Source organism: Rhea pennata, chromosome 1, assembly GCF_028389875.1.
Source record: "Rhea pennata isolate bPtePen1 chromosome 1, bPtePen1.pri, whole genome shotgun sequence".
Classification (NCBI taxonomy): Eukaryota; Metazoa; Chordata; class Aves; order Rheiformes; family Rheidae; genus Rhea; species Rhea pennata.
In genome coordinates this window covers 73,936,023-73,961,885 of record NC_084663.1, presented here as the reverse complement: position 1 = coordinate 73,961,885, position 25,863 = coordinate 73,936,023, and the positions used below count along the sequence as shown (strand labels likewise).

The 25,863-nt window shown below is 37.7% G+C and overlaps 1 protein-coding gene across 1 annotated transcript; it reads left to right on the top strand.

Annotated features, from left to right (window-relative positions):
* Window positions 1-4,116: 4,116 nt before the first annotated feature.
* Window positions 4,117-18,488, top strand: CMAS (cytidine monophosphate N-acetylneuraminic acid synthetase). Its single transcript, XM_062568194.1, has 9 exons — window positions 4,117-4,260; window positions 5,651-5,805; window positions 7,126-7,268; window positions 7,493-7,648; window positions 10,334-10,467; window positions 12,046-12,140; window positions 12,852-13,023; window positions 14,838-14,988; window positions 15,766-18,488. The coding sequence occupies exons 1-9, from the start codon at window positions 4,117-4,119 to the stop codon at window positions 16,038-16,040; spliced, it is 1,425 nt and encodes a 474-aa protein (XP_062424178.1). The 3' UTR covers window positions 16,041-18,488.
* The last annotated feature ends 7,375 nt before the right edge of the window (window positions 18,489-25,863 follow it).

Genomic DNA, 25,863 nt, shown 5'->3' with positions numbered 1-25,863 from the left:
AACCACCCTCTAAAGGAACCATGTGAAGCATACTTAAAGGTATCCTTCCCTTTTGGCTATACAAAGAACCTGAGGTCTTCAGGTGTCCAGCTTATTGCCTCATTTAAATGCCTGCATTTAGGTAGGATGAATCTAAGTCATGATATGGAATGTTAAGTATATGCATAATTTTTGCATTTACATTTGCAGCATCAAGGACTTGATTTGCAGAGTGAGTTTCATTTTTTTACAGTGAAAACTAAATGTGAAATTAGTGTTGTTATTACAAGAATTAATAATTACTCTATAGCTTGATATGTAATGTCAACACTATTTGTCAAATAATGTAATAGTCTTAGCAATAATAATAAATACTTCAGTTCAGCTGTCTAAGATCACTTTTAAATATACACATTTCAGCTCTCTCTGATTTCTTCTGTACCCATCGGATGACCAAAAGGAACACAATCCATCCACCAGACGTTGAATTAAACAACCATGTATTTCAGTATACTTTAGCAAAGTAGTTTATTTCATGTCATCTCTATAGAAAGTCTGAGTAATACACCAAGTCAAGCGTAAGCTCTAAGTAATCATGCTCCTTTCCATCTGCTTTTCAGAGATGATTTATAGAAATCTCAGACCCATGGGTACTTCCTTGGCCTTTTTAAAAAAACAAGTGTTAACCCTTATTTATCTAACTCTCATGGATAGACATACTATACTTGGTAGCTCAAGACTTGCTTGAAGCTTCCAATAACAAGAACAGGTGATTTGTCTAGCTTCCTGAGGCCCATTTCTTATTTCATATACGGTGGTTTGAGTCAAGCGTAATTCTGCTGATTTCATTGCAGCTATGCATGGTTCATTGCTGGGAAAGGTAAGACCTGAATATCTGAACTTTTCTATTGCTATGGAGAGGCCTAGAAAGAGTAATTTCAGGATACCTAGACACAGTATTTCCCTGGATCTCTATCACAGGTTCCACTACATGCTTCCACTGAGAGTATCCCTTACGTATCTGTAGTATTCATTTTTATGTATGTCCTAAGAAAAGACAATACTCTGCATTCCTTGTATTTGGATCTATCTGCAGTGATCATTGTGGGGTTCTACTTATGTAAATAGAACTAACTTCAGACACAAAAGCATGTCCTGTCCCCAGTTAGGTCAATGCCAGTTTTACCATTGTTTTCCAAGGAGTCAGGCTTTTCTCAGCATATCAGAAGGCTCTTCTTAGGAAGCTCCAACATGAGCTTCAGGGAATGACTATTGTATATTTTTCCTATCTTAAAAACTGAGAAGAGTTTTACAATTAGCGTGAACAGTAGAAAGGGCAGAACAGACCTCCTGATGGGCAATTCAGAGGGTGTCAGTTTGAAATCAGACCTCAGCTATCCTTAGGAATTAGGCTTCCCATTTTGTTCATTTGTCTCCTCACTCTCACATACAAACATGAATGAATCGACTTCTTTCTTGAGAGAAACAATATGATAAATTTATAACAACTGAACTGTGGCCAGAAAGGAAATTCACAAATCTTATTATCCCCAGTGGAATCATATGGCATGGAACATGTTTTTAAAACAGATCTATTCCCACTAATTTTGCTAATTAATTCCCACTAATGATAAAAATATATCAGTATTTCCTTGAAATGAGCACATTTGGCCCTATTTGTTCAGGAACAGTTGAATATGACAGGACTAGGGACAAGCAGGCTATACAGTCACAAGACTGTGACCACAGTATTTGATGTGGGAATGTGTGCTGCACTTTTTAGCGATGATGGGAGAGCTGAAACTCTTTCCTCCACATGGGGAAATGTATGCCTGAAGGCCATTGCGTGAAACAGGATATGTTCCAAAGAAATGGAAAGCTTTATCCTGATAACAAAATATAATACCTACTTTGTTTTGTTCTCCATTGTTCTATTATTAAGAATAGCTTAATCCTATCTCACTGAGCTCTGTTACCAGCACCCTTCAGGAGTGTTATCAGCTCCCTTCAGGAGCAATATGTGAGTATAAACAGGGAAGAAACAAGTCAGGATATATCTAGGTGATGGTACCGGTATGCAAACTAGCTCAGTTAACCAGTTTTTATCTGCTACATCAACTTTAGCAAGTAGTGCGACACAGTAAGAGCGGCTCTGAAAGTTGTTTCTCAGTACTCAAATTTCATACAAAATGGTCTTCAGGCAGTTCATTTCAGATTAACTCTAACATGTTTTTGTGAACTCAGAGACTGTTAGCAGTTTATGTGCTTTAAGACTCAGTTTTGAAGTGGACTTTTGATCTGGACTAAAATATTGATACAGATGCATTTGGACTATCATTTTAACTATTAATCCTGGGAAAAAAATGCTGGAATAAATAATCGATGAGTGTTGGTAAGCACCTAAAAGACATCAAGGCAGTTAACAGCAGTCAAAAGTAACTTACCTGGAACAAGTCAAATCAAAATAATTTCATTCTACAAAAACAGGCCTGTGGCTAGAGGAGGATGGAGTAGATATATTTCTGAAGTTCTGTAAAGCTTTTGACATTGTCCCACATGATTTGCACATAAATGAACTAGAGTAGCATGGTTGAAATGAAAACATTATGAGGTAGAGCCAGGATGGGTAGGAATAAATGCGAGATACGACACTGGGCAGATACAGTTAGCTGCAAAGATATAAGTCGGGAGTATCCAGCCAGGCAATAGCTCTTGCAGAAACAAATCTCAGGTTAGAGTGAACCACTGACTGAATTAAGAGTGTGCAAATAAAGGAGACGTATACAGAGATTTATAAATAGGCATACAGTCTTCAAGATATACAAAATAGTAATCCTTCTGGTTTATTCACTTGCAGTATTATGTTTAGTGCTGAGCACTACATTTTAAGCAGTCCAGAAAATAATTAGGATGATTAGATTTCTAGAAGAGTTGAAATAGGAGAAAAACTGAACTAACAAGGTTTCTCCTAAAGAGGAAAAATGTAAGAGGAGAGAGAATACTATTTTCAAATATGCAAATACCTGCTGAAGAAAGATAGGAAACAATCTGTTCTCTACATCTATTCTGTATGAGACAAGACTTAATGGACTTACACTGTAAAGAGGAAGATTCAGTTAAGATTGGGAAAAGCCTAGCAATCATATGAAACTCTGGATTGCTTGGACAGGTGAAGAATGGGTTTAAGAATGGATTAGATAAGTGCCTGTTGAGAAGGACATAGGTATTTAAAATACTGCCAGAGTACCCTTCTAGCCCTATGATTCAATGAGTAAAAGATTTGCTGTTAGTGTGAAGATAAACGTGAATGCAAACAGGCTTTTAATTAGCTACAGACTTATAAAGAAATTCTTGAAAATCTATGGAGTTTGCCAGATCTTGTAATGCAATTTCTCTTCTCTGGAATCCAGACTCAGCTCCCCATTTAGGATATTCCTGGACTTTGAGATACTGAAGTGAATTATGTAGATGAAATATTTTTAACAGTATTTATTATATTATTATTATTGATAAATCATCCAATTTCCATAATGTGATGAAACAAACACATAGAGAAACTCGATGTTTTTATCCCATTGCCATTTAGCAGGCATTTTGAATATTGTAACAATTATCTAAGTCATGTAGAAAGAGATTTACTGTGGTAAATGTTTTCTTATTCTTCAGTTGATACAGCTTTGTATATTCTCTTTGCAGCATGAGTAATTTTATCATAATACCTTCCAAAGTACAAAATTCTTGTTTCAAAATGTATGGAAAAGACAATGTGATAAGACATAAGATTTGGGACTAATGTGTACGTACTACATGATAATACATACACAATACACTATACAGGTACTGTCTACAGCTTCTTTAAAGGAATTTCTCAAAGATCTGCACAAAATCATATGATTTAAAATCAAAGTCCATAAAATTGACTCAAAATCTAGTCATATCTTTCTTTGGAACAGAAAGGATCTTTGCAACACAAGTGTTGCACCTGGTAAATGTTGTCTTTGTTAAGAAGTTAGGCTAGAATTTGACGTATTCCTTTTGCTTATACATAGGCCTGAAAGCTCTGATAGGTAGCATCTACAAAAACCAGTTGTGTCAGGTGAAGAAGTTACCACTTCTTTGCTTTAGACCCTCTTGGAGATGTGTGCCACTATAGCAAAGCTGGCAGTCCTAAGCAAGACCACCAGAGGTGGCATTGAAGTAGAGCTGGTGAAGGAACACATTTTGATGAACTCCATCTCTTCTGGGAATAGCAGCCTCCGACAGAAGAGTAGTGATAAACAGGTAGGGACTTAGATGTGACAAAGGCCTGAAGTTCTAGAGCTCAAAAAGACTTAAAAATAAGTGCATGGGAACTGGTCTGTAGGAAATAGGGAACTCAGCAGCTTGAGGCTACTAGTTTCAATCTTGCCTAGAAAAGTGGTCTCAAAGGTGTTGGATTCACATAGGAAAAGAGTAAGCTCTCTCTCTTCAGAGGGAGAACAAAAACAACAGAACAAAACCCCCGTAATTATTCTATTTAAGCCTCCAACTGCAGCTGAATAAAACTGGAAAGCATTTCCTTTGGCATTGGCAGATTAGACCCTTCCAGCCTGCAACACAAAACAATCTGAGGACAACTGCACTAAACTGAGTGTAATACATTTCTATCACAGATTGAAAATGTGAGTCTTTAGGAATGCCCTTGAAACACATTTCGCCTGTCTCTATTTTCCATTTTCCAAAGGGTACTAAAAACCATGCTCCCGCACAGCCTTATATTGGTAGTGTATTACTTTATTTTAGCCATCTAGTTTTCTATGAGCTAGTTCACAAGACTAGGGTGTTTTTTGCGTTTTCATATACTTTCAGCAGATGGAAAATAGAAGTGATGACTGACAGAAAATTCCTCCTCACACATAAAAAGGCTCTGGTGTGATTACTCTGCCCTCTGCTGGGACTCTATCATACAGAAGGAAATGACACAGGATAAACCAGTTACAGTAAGGATTTATACTGGCAGCTCAAGGAAAAGCGCAGAATCTGGTTTACGCAACTTTCCAGATTAAATGCTGCAGTGCTTGCTCACCTCCTGGCGACAAGGGCTATATGCTGTTCAGGACCACGGTTAACGAGCCTAAGGCCACCTTGGACGTGTTAATGTATGAGGCGCAGCTACACCTCTAATTTTTTTAAGCGCATAAACTTTACTTTACTAAGAACAGATACCCAGCCCGCCGCTCATACCACAAGCCACTCTCCCCAGCACCTTGGAAATATTATCTGAGGTAACGTGGGGCGGCTCCATCTCACAGGCAGGACAGCGCTGCGTGCGGGCACCAAAGAGCAGCCACCCCTCCGCACGTAGAAAGAAATGCGTCTCGTGCCCACTTCCCCCCAACGCCGAAAGGCCCAGGGGCACCGACCTCCTAACCGAACCCCTCTCGCCCTGCAGCCGCTCCCTCACCCAACGGCTCCCCGCCCCCTCCTGCACGCATGCGCGGCAGGCCCGCGGCGCGCCCTGCCGGACTACATTTCCCAGCATGCCCTCGCCCGCAGCGCCTGCCGCGCCTCAGGGCGGGGGTAGAAGGAGCTGGCGGTTAGGGCGCGACAGGGTACGGTGGGAACAGTGTGTGCGTGGGGGGGGGGCGGCGGCGACATGGAGGCCGGCGCGGGGGGCTCGCGCGCGCTGCCGGCGGGCGACGCGCGGCCGCGGGGCCACCTGGCCGCCCTGGTGCTGGCGCGCGGCGGCAGCAAGGGGATCCCGCTGAAGAACATCAAGCTGCTGGCCGGGGTGCCGCTCATCGGCTGGGTGCTGCGCGCCGCCCTGGACGCTGGGGTCTTCCACAGGTGTGCGCATGCGCCTCCCCTCTACCGCCCCCCCCCCCCCCCCGAGGCCGCGCATGGGCGTTGTGGCGGGATTGGGGGAGGGGGGAGGGAAGGAGCGGATCTGGGCGCCATGGTGGCGACGCGGTGGAGGGTCGGGGTGTCCCGCTACGGGATGGGGGAGCTGCCTGGGAGTGTGGCCGTCTGTCCCTCGGAGACGACAAAAAAAAAAAAAAAAAATAAATAAATAAAAAATCTAGATCCCTGCAAAACCACTGTGCTGTCAGCCGGTGTGCGTGTTACGGAACAAAACTCTGTTAGCTAAACGGGTAGAGTATGTTTGAACTAGGCAGCCTGACGCGCGAGGAAAATACCTGCCGCTTCGGCATTTGTTTACATGGGTGCGACTCGACGTTACTGGCGTTGTTGTACATGTTTTCCTTGCGGTGATCTCATGATGGCTTTGAATGGAAAAACATAAGCAGCGTTGGCTGTGTACAGTATGTTGAGAGAGTACCGATAGTTTTGTGAATTACACTTTTTTTTTTACACTTTTCTGTATATAAATCGTGTATACTTTTCTGTAAAAATGATGGCAGCAGTGGCACACAACGCTCAGCTGGTGTTTGTCATCACCTAATAGCCAGATCTAGCCCTTCCCTTTGCAAATGTTTATCATACCTAAACAATAACAATCTTGCTTTACCAGTATGAGAGCTTTTTTTGTGCCAAAAATGTCTGTGATTGCAACTTGAAAAGCACTTGCCTTGGGATTGGATGGAACCTGACTAATACTTTTCATTATACTTGCCGAATAAGCTTGTTCTGTAACTGAATGACAGTTCTGTTTGTTGTCAAGGTTGTTTCAGACTCCTAAGAGATTTTGAATATATCATTTGCTACATTTATCACTCGGTAGTCTGTTAGCATGCCTAGCAAATTGCAGCATGTCAACATTGCATATTTATGGTAACGTTTCTGAATTTGGTGTTCAAGCTACATGCATGCATGGTAGGTCAAGTACTATACAGTATTAAACTGAAATGCAAGTCAGGCTTGAGATTTTACAATTTAGAGATTAGCAAATAGATTTTTGTTCTTTATCCGTTGTATTGTCAGGAATGTTTTAATAGCACATGGGTATAAACTAGTTCCCTTTTTTCATTACCAGATCTAGTCCAGGGATAAGCCAGCCTCAGGTTAACAGACTATGACAGACAAATTAATAATGCAGAGTTAACAACCTATTGCTTCTGTAGCCATTATGTTTCATTTTAATAGGATTTGAGGCAAACTAAGTTGTTCTTTATATAATTACTCATTTCTGTTACTGTTTGCCAACAGTGTGTGGGTTTCTACAGACCATGATGAAATTGAGAAGGTTGCAAAGCAGTTTGGTGCTCAAGTTCATCGAAGAAGCCCTGAAGTGTCTCAAGACTCCTCTACTTCTCTAGAAACTATCAGAGAGTTTCTTAACCATCATCATGGTACCTCAGTATTATTTGTTTGGTTCCAGTAGTGAAATGTGCTGAGTTTTTATATTTTGTTGTAAATCTAGAAGAATGATGCTTTTATTCAGAAAAATAAGTAAAGCCTATACTAAATATAAGCTAGTAAGTTCTCCTTTTAAGTGGCATTTGCTCGTGTCACACTTTGCAATTATGTGCATTGAAAAAAATCAGTGTTTCATAAATGTTTGTTTTTTCTTTAGAGGTTGATATTGTAGGAAATATTCAAGCAACGTCTCCCTGTTTACATCCCAGTGATCTTATAAAAGTGGCAGATCTGATCCAGGAGGAGGGCTTTGATTCTGTCTTCTCTGTTGTAAGAAGGCATCAGTTTAGATGGAGCGAAGTGAAAAAAGGAGGTAATTATGTTTTTCTGGTTATAGTTATATTCAATAAAAATTCTCTTCAAATGGCTTATGTTCATACCTGTGGTATGATACAGTAGGAAGTGATATCAAAGGCATAGGCATAAGTCCAGGAGGGTAGTGAGATCATTTGGAAATTTCTTTAAGTAGTGCTGGTTTTATATTATCATTGTTTATATATCAGTTTATATATGATCATTGCTTGTTGTTTTGTAGAAATGATGAGATGCTGAAAGTGCAAAGGTTATTAACAAGTCTGGGCTCAAAACATCAATCCCCAGACTTTGTGTTAACTCCTGCTTGGCCTGTATTCAGGTGTATATTGACAGGACCCTGAGGTCTTATCTTGACTTGGAAAATACTTTATTCTTACTTTGCACTGACTAGTAAAAGGCTGATAAAATGTAAAATCTCAATGAAGATGGGATGGCATCCTCTTAGCCTGGAGGCTTAGGGTTTATTTCAGCATGTTAATTTGTCTGTGGGCTTATGTCTATTTGCAAACTGCCTTTGAGTCATGAATTCTGAACTCAAGTTAATTAGCTCATACAGAGAAATGTGACTATTTCTCGTAGAGAAAGTATGCTTTTCAGCTACAGTTGACAAGATGAAAAAAAACTGAACTCTTTAACAGTAAATAAAGATTTTACCTAATTGTAGCTGTAGAACCACCTTTTATACTTGTACAGAGATCTATTCCCTACATTCTACATTATCTATGTTGTTTTCTATGTTGTTTTTATTTCTGTGGCTAAAGCAGAAATGTTTGCTTCTGTTTTTTTCCTTAAAGTGGCTAGTTCAGTAACGTCCACATCATTATTTTTATTTTCAAAATTGTATTGGGTATTAAAAATTATCCTGAGTTTTCTTTTTTTTTTTGAAACCTAAAATGGTTCGGATGTCTTTTTTTTCCTTCCCCCCCCTTTTTTAATTATTATTTATTAACTAGTTTATAGTGCATTGTGCTGTAGAGGAACATGTGAAATATAATTGAAGTATGATTGAAAAATGGTATTAGAGGTGGAATAAAAGTTAGGCCTTTGTTTAGAATGAACAGAAACTTGAACATCTTCATTGTTTCTGATAATAAGAAACAATAATATGATGCAATTTGTTTGTAACGTGTAAGAGGAGCATCAAAATTATGACTAAAAGTTTAGGATTCTGTGGATTACATTTTAGGCAACGAGGACTAAGTCCGCTTAACATCTTGAGATGCTAGAACGGACATCTGTGAAAGAGTAAATCTCATTTGGATGTACCATGTGACTTCCTGAAGTGATTGTGTGGCACCAGGCTCCATAGGTATTTGATATCCTGTATTGCCTTCTGTGAATTCCCTGTATCCTCAAAGTATTAAAATGAGGGAGGAGGGAAAAAAAAAAAAAAAAAGAAAAAGAAAAAAGCCTCAAGGTCTACCTGAAACAGAGAATCATTCTTTAGTATCAAATGACATCTAAAGTCTTTTAATGTGGCAGAAGATGAAGAATCATTCTATTACAAGCAGTATATATGAGAAGAGTGGGAAAAATATCATGCCAACACTAGCAGCTTAAGAGGAAAAGAAAATTGCTTGTCAGGAATGTGATGTTTCAGGTAACAGCAATTACAAAAGTAGAATGCAGTTCAGGACTGTGTTCTTCGAAGGACTGAATATGTTTAAAAAAAAAAGAAAATTTGTATCTTTTCCTGTGTATTTTTGTTGTTCTTTCACATTAAGGGATTACTATATATGCATCTTAAAAAAGAACAGTGTCTATGGTTAGCTGTTTATTTCCTAGAACACAAAGCTGTAATATATTTATTAAATGTAAAGTGTATACACATTAAAGTTGCAGGAAGTTTGGGGTGTTTGAGAATTCCCACTAGCTTTTTTGTGGGTCATCCGATCATGAGTGCTTGTGCATTTTAGCTGCTTTGTATGTGATTTTGAGTGGCTTAAGAATAGGCATCTCTGGTCCCTGGTTCAGTTTCCACTTCATTCACTACTGGCATTGGTAGCAGTATGGGATCGTCCCTGTTCAGAGACAGTGGTTTGTTTATTTGTGGACACTGATCAAACCAGTTAAGAATGACTAATATTATAACTATTTTTAGGTAGGAAGTACCAACATGTTTCCATAGACAAAACTTCTCATAATGTCTTTTTTGACTTGCTAGATTTCAGGTTGATTCTCTCAGCTTTCAGAGCATTGATTTAGGACATCTCTGTTTTTAGGTGTAGGTAGCTGGGGTTTTTTTTATTATTATTTATTTACTCTCACTGCAAGTTAAACTCTCTCAATAGTGTGCTAGGAGATAGAATATGGAAAGGCTGGAATTTCCTTCACACAGGCAAGAACACCGTAGAAGAATGTCTCCCTCTACTTTTTTAGTAACCAATTTTGGACTAAGAACCTCTTGGGAATTTTTCTTTTCAAGTTGGAGTGAAAAACTGTAGATTTTTCATTTGCTGGAAGTGTTGGACAGTCCTCCAGTTTGTTATTCACAGTTACAACAAAGAGTAAGCAGGTTAGTGATTATTTATAAAGCTAAGCTATGAGAAGCAGTGATGAAAGAAGCAAGTGACTGAATTACATCCCTAAATTTTCAACAGAAAGCTACTTGAAGAAAGCTGTTAAGTGCCTCTGAACAAAAATTTCTGGAAAACTTAACTTTGTCATTTCTCTCTGTTAACAGAAAACAAAATGACAGAGCCTCAAAACCTGAATCCAGCAAAACGGTACCGGAGGCAAGACTGGCCTGGAGAGCTGTATGAAAATGGCTCATTTTACTTTGCTAAGAGGCATTTGATTGAGAAAGGCTACTTGCAGGTTAGTGTTTCTGTCTTTCATGGCTTTCTAGAATAATTCTTCTTGTACTTCTGTCATGGAGGCTCTGAATTCAATAATGTATCTCTGTTTCTCATGTAGTCAGTGTCTAGTAACAGCACTTTGACCTCAGAACAACTAACTTATTTGTAACTTAACAAGGCCTGCTGTAGGTAGGGCAGTTCTGCTAGCAAGTTCCTCCACAGCAAACAAATTCATACAAATATTATTTGTATATCTGGCTATGAGCCAAAAAGAATGCAGTATTGAGATTCACATCAGTTTACCAGGATGTAAGTACATATCTCATAATTCAGCTTAGTATTACTGATTGTATAACACTGACCTTAACACAGTTTGACAGGCTTTTCATATAATGTGTAGCAAGTACGTCATTTCTGTAAAGCTCCATTTTCTAATTTGGCAGGTATGGGTAATGCTTTTCTCATGGGCTAAGGCCTATGACTGGATGGCATTTTTCTTGATGCTCAACTCAAGTGTTGTCGTATTAAAGGAAACGTGATAGTCGCTTCTACTGCTTTATCAAACTTCTTTCTGGAAGATCACACTAAACTTAACTGAATTTCCCCTCTGCGCCCCCCCCCCCCTTTTTTCCAGTAGCTTTTCTGGAAGACTGTTACATAGCTTTATGGTCTCAAGCCTAGACTGGCCTGTTTGTGGTCAGTTTAGACCTTTTGTCTTGCACCAGTTCTGTACTGTAATTTAAACAGTCTTTCCCCCCTTGATGCAGTGCGTTCTCAGTGTAGTAATAAAGAACAAGCATACTTACTTCAGCTTTTGTTTGTTTGTCTACAGGCATAGCCCCTTAATTTTCTCACGTAGGACAGGTTTTTCATCTTACAGATCATTTCCAATATCTGTCACCAGTTCTACACAAAAGCCTAATGCAGGTATTTCCATATTTCTACTGGGAATACTTTATTAGGTGTGGCAAGAATACAAAGTTCTTATTTCTGTCTTTTGCAAATAACACACTAGTTACTAACTTAGGTTTCTATAGTTTAGGTAGATCCATGTAGTGCTTTGTGGATTTAAAGCGCTGAGCTGCACTGCTTTGTACATTTTATGAAGGTTGAGTTTTTGAAGATCAGCGGTTTTCCTTTTGCTTTGTTTTGTTTTTTTCTTTGTTTTTATTTTGTTCTAATTAAATTGAGATTTGGCAGATACGTTTCCTGTTGAGATGAAGTCTTTGTGTAGGTAACAAACAAAAAATAAGCATACTTGTACTGAGTCAATGCTAAATGTGTTACTATTTTCCTGTATTAGAAAAAGACCTAGTAAAATCAATATGATCTAATAACTACAGTGCATAACATCTTTATTGCATGCTTTCTGTAGTTGTAAACTGAAGGTACTTACTGTTTTGCCCATGTAAAGTTCTTTAAAATGCTGGATTCTGTGTAATAGGCAAAATGTCATTGTTTGTGGTCCAGTTATATCTAAGCCACTATGAATGCTTTGTAAATGGATATTTAGGCTTCATTACATGGCACTAAATTGTACTATTTTACGGTTGTATTAATCCAAATGGACAATGTTAATGGATTATATTTTATTTAGGGTGGTAAAATGGCCTACTATGAAATGCGTGCTGAGCACAGCGTCGATATTGATATAGACATTGACTGGCCTATTGCGGAGCAAAGAGTGCTGAGGTAGAAGCACTTTTCAGTCCTTTATGTCTTTAACATCAGTCATTATTTCAAATTATCATCATACGAATTTGTAATGTTTGTTTGATTTTAAAGTTGTAACTTAAACTAATCAAGATCAAAGGTATTTGAACAATTCTGTTTGCATCCATCATTTTTTCTCCTCTGTCTGTTGAAATCATCTGTACTGCCTTTGCTATTACATTTTTAAAGTTTCAACAAAGGGGAAAGGTGGACTGTGAGTCCCACTATACCAAAGAAATATATTAGTATAATCTCTGGCCAAGAGAAGGTGGTGCATGTGGAAGACTTGAGGTGATTCCACCTTGCCTACTCCCTTTTCTTTGCAGTTGCTCTATACCTCCTAAAAGAAATAAGGAGTGTAAATGGAGCATGTTTCCTACCCTTTTATTATCCTTTATTCCATTTTGTTTTTTTCATTCAAAATAAGTGCTGTAGAACATAACATTTTATGGTAAGGGAATAAATCTTCCTAATTTTTAAAGAGAAAACATAATTGAGTCATCTTGGAGGGTTTTGTTTTTCCTTTCATGGGGGAGAATATAGTTGATGAGTGAAGATACCAAGAAAAGACTTCAGAAAAAAAGAATTAGAAAGGTGATACAGCTATGATCTTCAGACAGAAGAATTAGAGTGATTTATTTTTTGACTGTGCAAAACCTTGCATCCTGAAAAGATAAATTCTTTGTCTAGCTTTGGATATTTTGGTAAAGAGCCATTGAAAGAGGTGAAGCTATTGGTTTGCAGTATTGATGGATGCCTGACAAATGGTCGCATTTATGTGACAGAAGATCAGAAGGAAATGATCTCTTATGATTATAGAGATATTGTTGGGATTGATCTCTTAAAGAAAAGAGGAATCCAGGTAAGCATTTTTTCTGAAACATTTATTTCTGATGTAAATTGAACATTAAAAGGTTCTAAAACATGCAACACTTGCAAGTTTCTTCAGAATGCTTTTTGATCAAGGTGCATAATACATTGGTAAAGGGTTGGGACAGATGTTGTCTTCAGATTCCCTGGAGGAAAACTAATGCCTTTTGATAAAGTTCTTGCACTCGTTCTTAGCAGTTACTGCATTTTTTTTCCCTTTTCTTTCCTGGAAAAAGTGGGGGAAGAAACTTACGTGGTGCTAGCACCAATCATAATTGTGTGCTGTTTAGTTTAGATACACGTTCATTAGCAGTCAGTTTACAGCATTCTCATTTATTGTGACATCTGTGTGCCATGCAAACTATGAATATGTTTTTGCAGTCACTCTGCCAGCAGGGATATGTTTTTATCTCATGCTCATGGAAGAAGAAGGGGTACACAGGGAAATTCATTGGTTCATCCTAGATTACCCATGATGGTGGCAAAGCAGGAAAAACAAACCCCGATCACTTTTGTCCGTTTAATTGCGTTAACCACAATTTACACAAACTCTAAGAATTCAAGGCAAACTGATACCACACAGGTTGTAATGTGGCTGCTTTCCTGAGTTATTAGTATTGAATTCTGCTAAACTGAGGATTTGGTTACCTTTTTGTAAAATTAGCCTCCCTTCTTTTTTCTGCCTGTGCTGCTGCTTTTGATGTAGCCAGAAGAATTCTTTGCAGTGAGAACTGCCAGATACAGATTCAGGCTGTCTTCAGAGAGCTTTATTTTGAATCCTACTACAGGTGGAGATAGGTATGGACAAGATAAACTTAGTGAAGCCCTGAAGAGACTGTTTAAATATGTTTTGGAGCTTCGGTAGTAGGAGTTCTTAAAACAGGTTGGACTACGTTCTTGAAATAGAGGAGTAGCTGATGCTGCCTTGGGGCAATACAAAGAAACAGATGGGATTTCAAAATTGCCTGTGAGCACCCATTTCCATTCCTACTGTGACTTGAACTCTTTCATTAGAAATATCTTGGGCTTTGTGCTGCACTTGCTGTATTTCTAGTAGATTTTGCTAGCATGCTCTCGCTTTGTGCAGGAATCCTATTTATTATTTAAAATCAATGCCAAGTACTCTTTGTCACTTACCAGCAGTTAGGGAAGATAAATTTGTCATAATTTGGACAGAAAACCTGGATGGGGGTGGTGCTGAGGTCAAAAATCCTGCTGCAGTAATCATTATTTCTGATCTTGTGCATTGTTCCTAAATTTGAAATTTGGAATAAATTTCGTGAGATGAATGCGCCACATTAGTTTGCTTAATGTTCTGTTGATGCTTTGAAGCCCTAATGTTTAAAAAAAGAAAGGGGGGGGAGGGTGTTATTAGGTAGAAGAATCATGGAAAATATTTCAAAGTATTTGTCTAGAAATATTACAGAAGCCTTTCCCAGGAATTTTTTTAATTGCAAACTGTGGCTTAAATTAGATGATATAGTATTAGACAGCCAACATGCCATGGTACACTGATAGCTAGTATTTTATTTGATACATGTTGCATTTAAAAAGAAAACATAATTTCTTCTTCTGTGAATTTAAAGGAAATTTACAGATTAATGGTGCACTTTCTCGTAACAGCTTGTAATTAAAGACTGTAATGTGTTTTTTTGAATCCTGATAACTTTTGCTCTGAGTTTTGAATGAAGAAACCAGTCATGCAACACTTTTGTATCAAAGAGCAAAATTTCTACCATTCTTTAATAAATCAGTGTCTTGTTTCTTTGTATGTAGAATTTATTCTAACTTGACTTAATTTAATAGGTTCGACTTATTTCTGAAAGAGATTGTTCAAAAACACTGTCTGCCATGCAGCTGGGATGTGTAGCAAAAGTTAACACAACCAATAAATTACAAGTTCTAGAGGACTGGCGAAAAGATATTGGTTTGACCTGGAAAGAAGTGGCTTATTTAGGTCAGTATCCTTTTTTATATATATATTATATATGTATATATATATATATATAAAAATATATAATATGTATTTATATATATAAAATATATATAAATATTATTATTATAATATAATATATATAATATATATAATATGTATTTTTATATATATATATTTTTTTTTTGTATTAAAATTTCATATAGAAATATAAACTTTGTGGCACTGATCTTCCTCAGAGCACTTTTCTCTTTGTTAATAAACTGGATTTAGTGAAATTAAGTACATGCATGTTAAGTATCAACTGTTTTTATAACAAGATTTATAAAAGCTAATAAGGTTTTGGTAGGGTTGCACACAAGTATAGATAAAGTTCACAATCTTGAACTGATTTTAATTTATTCCGAGTGAATATTACATAAACTTATAATATGAAATGGAAGCAAATTGAACAGAATTAAAGCTATGTAATCCTGTACAAAACTACATTTCAGTGGCAGCTTAAGTATGTAGTGGTGCAAATGCTTACTCAATTGCTTAAATAGTTTTACTGGTCTTTAAAGTGCTGTTCTTTTGCTTAAAATGTGTGTAAAGCGTGACTAGCATTGACATATCATAGAGGTTTTCTAAGAGCTAACTCACATATGCAAAGTACTGTTGAGCTTCTCAGCTGAAAGTTGCCACAAGAAATTTTAAATTAATCAAATTTTAAAAATAGATTAATGCCTGTAAGGAAGAATGTGTGTTTTGCTAAGCTTCTTCCCTTTGTGATATTTATATTTGTGTCGTTTTTCTCAATAGGAAATGAAGAGTCTGATGTGGAATGCCTGAAAAATGCTGGCATGAGTGGTGTGCCTGCTGATGCTTGTACAGTTGCTCAGAAGGCCGCTGGTTATATTTGTAAAAGCAGTGGCGGCTGTGGAGCCATCCGAGAGTTTGCAGAACACATATTCCTGTTGTTAGAAAAAGTGAACTCTGCAAGAAAACAGATAGAAGAAGTGAGTTCACCAGGAGAAGAAACTGGGGGAAGTGAGAACAGCAGGACAGGAAATAAGGAACTAATTAAAAAGAAATAACATAATTGTTCTCTTGCTTATCTCCTTTTCCCCTTCCTCTCTGAATACGTGTGTATCCCAAAGGATAGCTTGCCTTTCAAGTTCAACAGATAGAGAGAAACATCCTTTTCACTCTAAATTAAGGTCCCACTTTGATTAAAAGCTGAGAAAATTTATATTTATGATTATTTTAAAAGACATTTAAGTGCAGTGGAAGGAGCCTACAAAAGGTAGCATCCTCTAAATATTCCTTTAATCGTTTTACCTGTTTTACAGGAATGTACCCTTATTTCATAATCAAATATTTTCAGGAATGATTTATTTTTATGATATGAGGATTTATGATTCAGATTTTTGGTAATTTTGTTCTGTTAGTTTTGCTCCTTTTATTTGTGCTTCCTGTATCAAATGTCAGCATGACACTGTAACTGTACTTGCTTTTTATGAGATGCATCTCTAATAAGCATGGGTTTTAACATACGCTGGAGAAGTCAGGTTTAAAATAAATATCAAACTTTTTCATGTATTTTTAAAAGAGTTCAGATACTATAAAATCAGTTAATATTAGTTAAGAATGTGCTCAATTTTAAGCTCATAAATAATTAAATAGTGCTTGGAGTTGTGCCTCTTAACTTTGAATCTCTTTAAGCACTTAAATGAAACTCAATGTAAGTTAACATACACAAATTCATTGCTCAGTTTGGAGCTAAATTTCCCATTAACCTTGAGATCTATCTATTTCAGAAATTATTTCTTTCTACAAAGGCTTTATTATGATGATTAACAGCAGAAAAGATCTTTATTATATGAAAAAGTAATTGCTGTAAAAAAAACTCATAGTTAAAGTTTGTGGATTTATATAAAACATTCAGACTATTTTTAGCATGTTAATTTAAAACTGGTGTATATGTATGTGTATTTATGTAAAATACAGTTTTTGTGCTGTTTTGATTTAATGAAGTTGGTGATCCATAAACATTTGCATAATCAACACTAAAAATATGGATCTCTTTTCAATGCTAGAATTTACCAGTGGGTCAAGCTGAGCCTTGGGTTATGCTAAAAAATAAAAAATAATAACAGTCACACACAGGCAATTACTACGGAAATGAGTAATAATGGCTTATTATTTTATTTTATATTTCTCTGCTAGATAGACCCTCCCAATATGGTATCTACTGCTCTCTGTTGATTACCTTTGTGTTTACTTCCCATTACTACGCAAGGTGTGGCAAAAGAATTTCACTTATCTGCTTCTGTTAACAGGTGAATAGTTTGCTGCAGTAATCTGCTCCTATCATTTAAGCACTTTCTTTTGGTCAGGTTTTAGGGTTCTGCCCTGGATAAGTCCATGGACTTTGGTAACAGGAGAGAGACTTTTTGGACAACACTGTGAACTTTGACTTAGGTAGCTAAATCATTTTCTTACATAGACTAATGTGATAAAGCTGCTTAAGTTCAGATTGGATCAACAAATCACTGTTGATAATTAGCCACATTTTTGTTTTGCCTTGTCATGGTCAATTAAGTTTTTTTACTTTGATTTGAAAAGCAATTTCTTGTGAATAGATATCTTTAAACAAGGCCACTGTGCTGAACTTGATTCCCATTCCTTCTATTATAGAGAAGACAAAAATTTGAGTGAGTACAATTATTACAGTAGAAATATGCATTGGCAATGCTGTTTGTTAGCAACTTTTATCTGAATCAACTCTTTTAATATTTCAGTAATTTTGCTGTGTGTACAGCAAATCTCTGCCCAAAATCTCTACATGTCTCAAAAAATAAATGCATAAACATTTTTGTATGAGTGTTTGCAACAGGCAGAAAATGGTAGTTGGTACGTAAGTGTTTTCACTTAGACAAATTCTTATTTTAAAAAACCTATTATAAAAATCTTATATTGGACATACAAGAATTATATAGAAACAAGAAATGAAGAATGAAAGACCTCTAGAGAAATTTAACAAAATAAGCCTTGTTTGAGTGTTTTAATTTATGCTGTGATCTGGCAAATACTTAACAAATTCATATTTCCAATACCCACATGGGATGTGGGAAACACAGGGTCCTTTGCCCAAAAGGTTCAGATTTGTATTGCTCACAATAGCAAGGGAAAGCCTAACTATAAATTAAGAGTAAGACATGGGATGTCTCAATTCCTTCTCTTGACTCTACAGAAGATACTCAATCACATGGAGGATTTAGGGGTCACAAAGGGGCATAGACAATGAGTATGGCTATAATAATACCCTTAAAAGGAAAATCTGGGTCCTGGGCCACCTTCAAAGTTGTAATATTTTTTGTTAATAATTGTTTCAGTACATATCCTGGCACCATGCTTGTCTCTCATTAGAGGTATGTGGTGTACTCAGACTTGTATTTTAATAACTGCTTTAATGAAAGTGAGCTAATTTTAGAATAATTTGCTTGGTTATCAGAAGTAAATTAAAATGAGGAAAAATGTAAGCATTTGTTTTTTTATTTTAAATATCTTGTGTTTATTTAAAATATTTTATATGAATATTTAGTGTGAAAACATTGTGGAAAAACTATGTGAGTTTTACTACAATCTGATGAAACAGGAAAAGATAAGTAATTTGTATTAAGGTGTATATATAAAAGAAATACAGCAGTTTATTTCAAATCCCAGTTGTATTGTTTAAACAGGTTTCTTTAATCCTTTTAGTATAGAATGATTATGGGGTAAACCATGATTTTGTGCACTCTAAATTGTACCCTTCCAAGGTTATGTGCCACATGAATGTAATGGAATATACCCAAGGAAGGTAGGCAAACTTAGTGCCCAAATTAATTACACACACATATGATTGATCAGTTACCAAAAATCTTCATCTTGATCTGCACTTGGGAGACAGCTTTTCAGTTTGTGTATGGTTATACCCTGTTCAGTAACTTCTCCTCCAGTGGCATGTACTTCATATTTTCGGATAGCTACTTCACAGTGCTATGTGATTCATGTCTGTATTTGGGAAAGATAGGATTCATCTTCCTAGTTTTCTGAGCTGTCAAGGCCAGCCTAGTATTTCTATAGTAGGAATTTTGTAAATTGAGCTGTTGAGGATTATTTGACAAGATGTGCTTGGACAGAATTCTGATTTTGGGTAGGCTTCAAAAACTCTGCTAGTTTTAATTATTGCATGGCTCTTCCTCAGGAGAGTTCAGGAGAGGGGAGAAGGATGGGCAGTGATTCTTTACTCTTACATTTGTTAACCTCTCCAAAAGGCAAATGGGTTAGCCCAGCACTTACTTCTGGCCCAGTGTATTTATTTTGGCCTGATCTTGTCCCGTTGAATACACGTTTCAAGTTCTGTGCTGTTTCCTATAGGGTGATCCGGTATGTTCTGACTTTAATTCATTCAAATCAATAGAATCATATAAGACTCACAGGCCTTTTGAATTCAGAGAGATTTTTATAATACTTGGTGATTTCAAGTTGTTAATATTTTTAAACCTTGTGTATGCATTAGTTAACAAGTCTTTCCAGTGCCCCTGGGAGAAAGAAGGATTTTTAATTATATATTCAATCACTATTCTTCTAAAACATCATTTTCTGTTTCAAAAAAAGTACTCCGAATGAGTCCAGTTACAATGCAGTACACCTGTCAAGACTAATTATCCTAAATGGCAGTGTTAAAAGAGTGATAATGAAGTATGTCCAGTGGAACAAAACCACTCTGTTTATTCTGTATGAATCTGTTGCGTAAGTTAGCGAGAAAAATTTTCCTCTGATGCATTTGCCTGAAAGACTCTCTGACTATGAGTTTATTTCTCTTTTTTGCTCTGGTACACATTTATTTTTCCATATTTCTGATCATAGATATGTTTCATGTATGTAGTTCTGGTTTAATACAGCTTTCTCGTTGCTAGAAATTTTGAAGGGCAGAAATCTATTATTTGGTAGCATGTTATTTGATTTTATTTTAACCTTCCCTAGCGAGGTTTCCATTAGTCGTTTTTGTAGATGGAAGGATATTCAGCCTGTTTATAAACAGCGTGTTAAAAGGGATGAACAGTGAGCAATGAGGAGGCAAAGATACCAAGTTATTCAGGTTAGTAAAGAGCAGGACTGATGGAATTGAAAAAATAACGAGAGAGGTACATAATAGAAAAACTGTGATAATGTCACATATAAAAGCAACTATTTCTACTGAGGGATTATATCTACATAATGATCTCTATCAGAAGTATGTAGTAACAGTTAAAAAAAAAAAGTTGAATTTTAGAAATCCTTAGGAAAAGGGTTGGAATAAACAGGAGAAGAGTCATTATTTCACTGTGTAAATGAGTGTTTTGTCCATATCTTGACTGCTCTGTGTTTTCATCCATACATGTCAAAAAAAACTTTAAATAGGACTCAGAAGGTTCTTGGAAGGATAAAACAGATGATCAAAGGAAGGAGTCAACTTCTATGTGAGGAATGGTTAAGTATGTAAGAATCTTTCAGTTTGGAAGAAGCATAACTGAAGGGAGCTCCCTCTAGTTTGTTAGATAATCTATACAATTATGAGAGGCAGGGAGCTAGGGAAAGACCACTGAAGAAGCAAACAGCAACCAAAAGCGGATGCCTGAGTAATTATAAGTTTGTTTTATTGTATTTGGTATCTCTTTCCAGTTCTCCTGTAACTTCCAGACATAAGCAGCTCATGGATTTCCTGAGCTGGATATGAATTACAGGGATATAGTAACACTCTACAACATGTTTGACAGGTGTGCCACCTGTGATGTGGAGGACTATTTCCTTTGATTCTGAAACTCCCATTCTTCTTCCTGTTTCTTATATGCGAGAAATTTATGACCTGTTGATTACCTAGTGCATTTTTATTCTTATTGCACATTAAGTATCAATAGTTCAATTCTAAAATATTAATGTGTAGCTCAGACACAGTGAAGAGCAGAGTATGACATTACTATTACCAGCAAGAGTTAATCACCTAATCCTAAAAATTCATTTGAAAATAAGGCAAAAAGAAGCACAGAACTGCGTAAGAGTGTGATGACATCAGCTGAGCCAGCTTCCGTCAGCCATAGCTGCTCAGGAAATTCAAAGTTCTTGAATGCAGTTAGACATTGGAGAACATTCAGAGGCTATATTAGGTTTTTCTGCTGTTCAGGCTAAAGTTTCTGGACTGAATTGACATACATCTGATCCAGTATTGTCACTCTTGCATTAAAGCTATGTGTAGAGATAGTCTCTCTGGGGATGTAACTTTTGACTAAGTCTGTGATTGTACATTAACTTTTGGTTGACTGTAAAGTCTGTTTAAGAGCTTCACTACTTCTATTATTCCACCTTTTTTCCTCATTGCGTCTTGTCCACAGTAGCACACAGTCTCAACTGAGATGTATCACCAGTGAGTCAACCCTTCTGATCAGGAATTCCCAGTTGAAGACTCACAATTGATTGGGCGAAGCCTAGGCTAAAAAGTTTGAGAATTACATGGAGTAATCTGATGTAGGTGGATATAAAACACATTCATTTGACTGTTATGATCTGCTTTTGGATTCAATTCTATGCATGCTCCCACATGGTAAAGGATCTGCAGCTTTGCTTTCATCGTACTGGAGTATAAAAGGTTTTTTTTTTTTAGTAGTAGCAGTAGCGCCTCACAAACGAGCTCTAGTCCTGACTTGCCAGATCAGCATATCAACAGACTTGTATCTTTATGCACTCTTATTAATAATAATAATAAAAAAAAAAAAAAGGACTGTCTTCAAGTTATGCTGGATTTTACTGCTTGCTCATGTGTGTGTAATATACTCCCAGGTTTTTATCGCCTTGTCATTGAGCACCGTGCAGTTAATAAGAAAAACGAGGCTTCCCAGGTTTCTTCTTTGTTTACAGAAAGCATTTCAGGGATTTTCAGGGTAAAATTGCTGGCGGTGCGTGACAATGTAGAGAACAATAAGCTAACTGGATCTGTGCCTAACTGTATCTGTGGTGCAGTTTACTGATGCCCTTGCCAAGAAGCAGGGGACCTCAGTCTGGGCTGCTTCACTTAAACTGCTGTCACTGGCAGCTGAGATTGGACAGCACATAGATATGTGAGCTAACTTTACATTGCGCTTCATTCACTTGGCAGTGAAGGCCTGCTGTGCCTTTATTTCAGTTGTAATGTAGTAAATCCTTGATTTAGGCAGTAGGCAATGCTATAGACTGATTAATTCCTCATCCCTTTTAAGTAGCTAGGCAACTAACTGCAGTTTGAGCAGCACAGTGATGCCTACCTGGTTCTTTGGAATAAGTCTCTCTGTGGATTAGATACCTTAGATTACCCAAGGTCACAAGTGATAGAAAGAACAGTCCCCAGTTATCCTTTGTTTTAGTCTGCCTTGCAGACAGAAAGGGAAATCTACTTTTATTACCCTTAAGCATTAATATTGGCTAGTATGTTCTTACATGTGAACGTCTGCAGCATGTCGTTTGTCCCAGGATCCTGTCTGTGCTGTAGCTGCTAGTAGATTCTCTGTGGTGCAGATTAATCCCTTCCTGGGTGCTTCCTTGAATCCATACAGATGTTGGCAGTCAGAAATGAAGAGGATTTCTCAAGCAGGCTATGCATCAGGACTGTCGCTAGATACCCCGAGACAGACTTGTTCTCAAATCTATGTCTAATTCCTTTCCAAGTCTGTTTCTACTTTTGACCCTGCACAAGCTCCCATGAAAATGTATGCCAATTTTTTGTACGGATCTTTGCAGTGAAAACACTACAGTCAATAGATATCAAAGAAGAACAAACATTCACGTTCCTTCGTGAAGCAGTGCTACTTCCTATTTTATTGACAATGAAGCTTGCTAATGGCTGTAGAGCCCATGCCAAAGTATAAATATTCCTTGTGCCTGGGAATTGCAGTCAGTTCCCAAGACTGCTGTTTTCTCAAATTAGCATTGGCCTGTGGGACCAATTTCGAGAGAGGCCAGAAGGAGGCATGGCGATGTAATTTGTGACTTAATGCTTTTCTATCACGGCGTTTGTCACTTGAGCAGCTTTCAGACGCTCTTGCGCTCGCTCTCTGGGCCGCAAGGTGCCGCCACTTCTCTACACTTGGCCTGCAGGAGAAGTCTTCCCAGGGAGGCCAGGAAGGGCAATGTTTGATTGCCCAGAGCCATGTTGTTTCGCCGTCTTTCCACGGCTTGCTTGTAGTACAGATTGCCCATGTCAGTGTAAGTAGATGCACGGAAAAGGGAGAACTCTCTCCTCTCAAAGTTAATAGAAGAGTTGCTGCAGAATCCTCCCACAAGGTTGATGGTGCCTTCAAAGAAGGAAGATTGTGGCGTCCAGTGAGGCTAGAACTGATGAAAGAGTGATTAGACACCTACTGTCCTTTTGTAAACATAGTCTTTCAGAAACCACACACACTAAGCCCTCTCTGGCAGGCTTGATTCCTCCTGCTGCAATTCCCATTCCCACTGAGTCTCCAGAGCAGAAAGGAACACCCTTGGATCTCGGTCTGTGACTGTCTTCTTTAAGTCTTGACTGTTTGTTAATCACGTGCTATGGTCATGCACATTTACCAGGTGACAGATGGTAACAAGTAAACCTCTGTATTGATCCCCTAGGCATCTCTACTCTACATATACCCAGTGCCCAAACCCATGAATTGATCTCCTGCCCTGAGTGTTCTCTAGCTCCATACGCCTTCTGGTTTCAAAGTTTACCAGAATCGGCTCAGACTTCTTCCTCTTTCCTCTCCACCCTCTTCTTCTCCAGAGATGGTTGCTGCTTTTACAGGCAGTCCCTAAACTATTCCTAAGGATTTTTCCACCAGCCAATGTTTTTCTCCAAGAAACTGCTTTGGGCATCAAACTTACTGTGTCAGAACTAATGTGACTGAAGTCAGGGTCTTAGGATGCTTACCTGAGAACATTTGCTGCTCTGAGAGCTATTTTAACAAATAATTGTGTGATGTTGTTAGGAAAAAGTTCTTGAAGCAAGGCCTAGAATTTGCATGTTCCCATTTCAAGTGTTTCAGCCATTCAGATGCTCTTGTTCTCATTCTCATGTGACCCAAAGGTCAGATCAGCATAAAGCAGAATAACATCAACAAGAGTTGCTAGACTCCACATCTCGGGTCCTGTGGCACAAATGTCTAATGCTGTTCTCCCTAATTTGACCAATCTTGAGAAGAGCCCTTACTCTGGAAGGTGAAATATGATACTGCGGTAGGAAAGATATATTGCAACCATTTGTATCTAACAAAGATTGCACAGGGCTTTATTTCTTCCAAACCTAGCATTATCGTGTCGTACGTACGTTTTGGACAAGTATTTTTATAGTTTGCACTGCTGAAATTTCTCTGTCTCCAAAAATTTTAACTGTCTTAGAAAAGACATGAAAGGCAGGGGAAGATAAATTTTTACAATGTCTTTTTATGGAAGTTTTGGAATTTTTTGAACATCTCCAAGGCCTGCCAAAATGACCTGCAGAGCTAGATCACTGATTCTTTGTAAAATTCAGTTTGACTCCCTCTTGGCTCTGGGAGATGCCACAGATGAGGAAGGGGAGGGAAGATAGCAACACTGTGGGGAAGGGAAGAGGATGAAGGGTAGCCACTAGGAGATCTGGGTTGCCAGTGGCTACCATCATATTACCTCCTCTGCTTTAGTAACAGTGGCAGTAATGCTCAGCCTAGCTTTCTGGACCTCTGACACAGGCAAGTTTTGCTATGCTGGCCCCAGCTGCATTAAGCAACCAGTTAGTCCTGTGGTGTCTGTGCCTAGGATCAGCCTGCTGCCCTGCAGTTTTACTAGCAGTAGCTGCTTTCTTTCTCAAGTTATTACTCACTGTCACCAAGCTGCTGCACTCTGCCTCAAGGCTGGCTGTATTTTCTCATTGGGGAGTAAGGCTATATTTAAAGCACTTGGAGATGTAACATGCCATATAAACAAAAATTGTTACTGAAAGGAACCTTATTCTAAAAGTTAATTTAACTCTACAATGCTAGAGTTCAGCCAGCTTGCAAAATACTCATTACCTTATATTCCAATCCTACCTTTTCAGCCAATTCAGGACTAGATAGTTAAGCCCCCTGCCCCAGTTGTTCAAAATGGCATGCCCCCACCCCATCCCTACACACACCAGTTCTTACTATGAGTACATTTATAAATAATTTCTAAAGTAGTACAAATCAGTGTGCCACTTTGTTCTGTTAGCCTAAACTGTAAACTGTCCTATTCTAGTTTTCCCTTCAGTTAATTGTTTGAGGTTGTGTTTGGGTTTGCTTGCTTCTCCCTTTCAAGCAGATTATGAATTCAACTGTGTGAGGGCAAAAAGCTTATTCTTTGTGCCTTTGACTGTGACTCAACAGACCTACTAACATCATTATTGCTGTTTTCTTAAAAGGCTTCTTGTTAGGCTTTTCATTTCTTTTAGATATCATTGCCTAACTTAAGTTAAAAAATCCACTTATTGCAACCACTTATTTGCACAAGAACACTTTGCTTTCTTCCATCCTCCAAGGGCTACAAAAAATAAGTGCAAGTAAAACACTCAAGCATTTTCATTAGCTGCTCTCTTGCCACCTGTTAGTAGCAGGAGAAGGACACCATGAAGGCATCCAAGCACAAGCATGGTTCGCAGCGTTTTAGAGAGAGAGAGAAAGAGAGGGAGAGAGAGATTTTAGCACGAGAAGAGCAATACATTAAAAACAAACTTCTGGTTTCCCAAAGAGACATTTGCATAAAACAGTGCTCTGGGCAGTATCTTCCTTGAAATGTGTTCAGTTGGCAAGGAACTGCTGCTGAATAGGCTTCTCTGTCACTGACCTCTTCAGCATGTAGCTTCCTGTATCATTTGTGCAGATGCAAGATCAGTAGGTATTG

Bases quoted from the DNA above. Each gene is read 5' to 3' on its own strand.
- CMAS (XM_062568194.1), top strand. From the start codon at position 4,117: ATGTGTGCCACTATAGCAAAGCTGGCAGTCCTAAGCAAGACCACCAGA. The intron at 10,468-12,045 runs GTTAGTGTTTCT...TATTTTATTTAG, and splicing joins TTGAGAAAGGCTACTTGCAG to GGTGGTAAAATGGCCTACTA. The intron at 14,989-15,765 runs GTCAGTATCCTT...TTTTCTCAATAG, and splicing joins GAAAGAAGTGGCTTATTTAG to GAAATGAAGAGTCTGATGTG.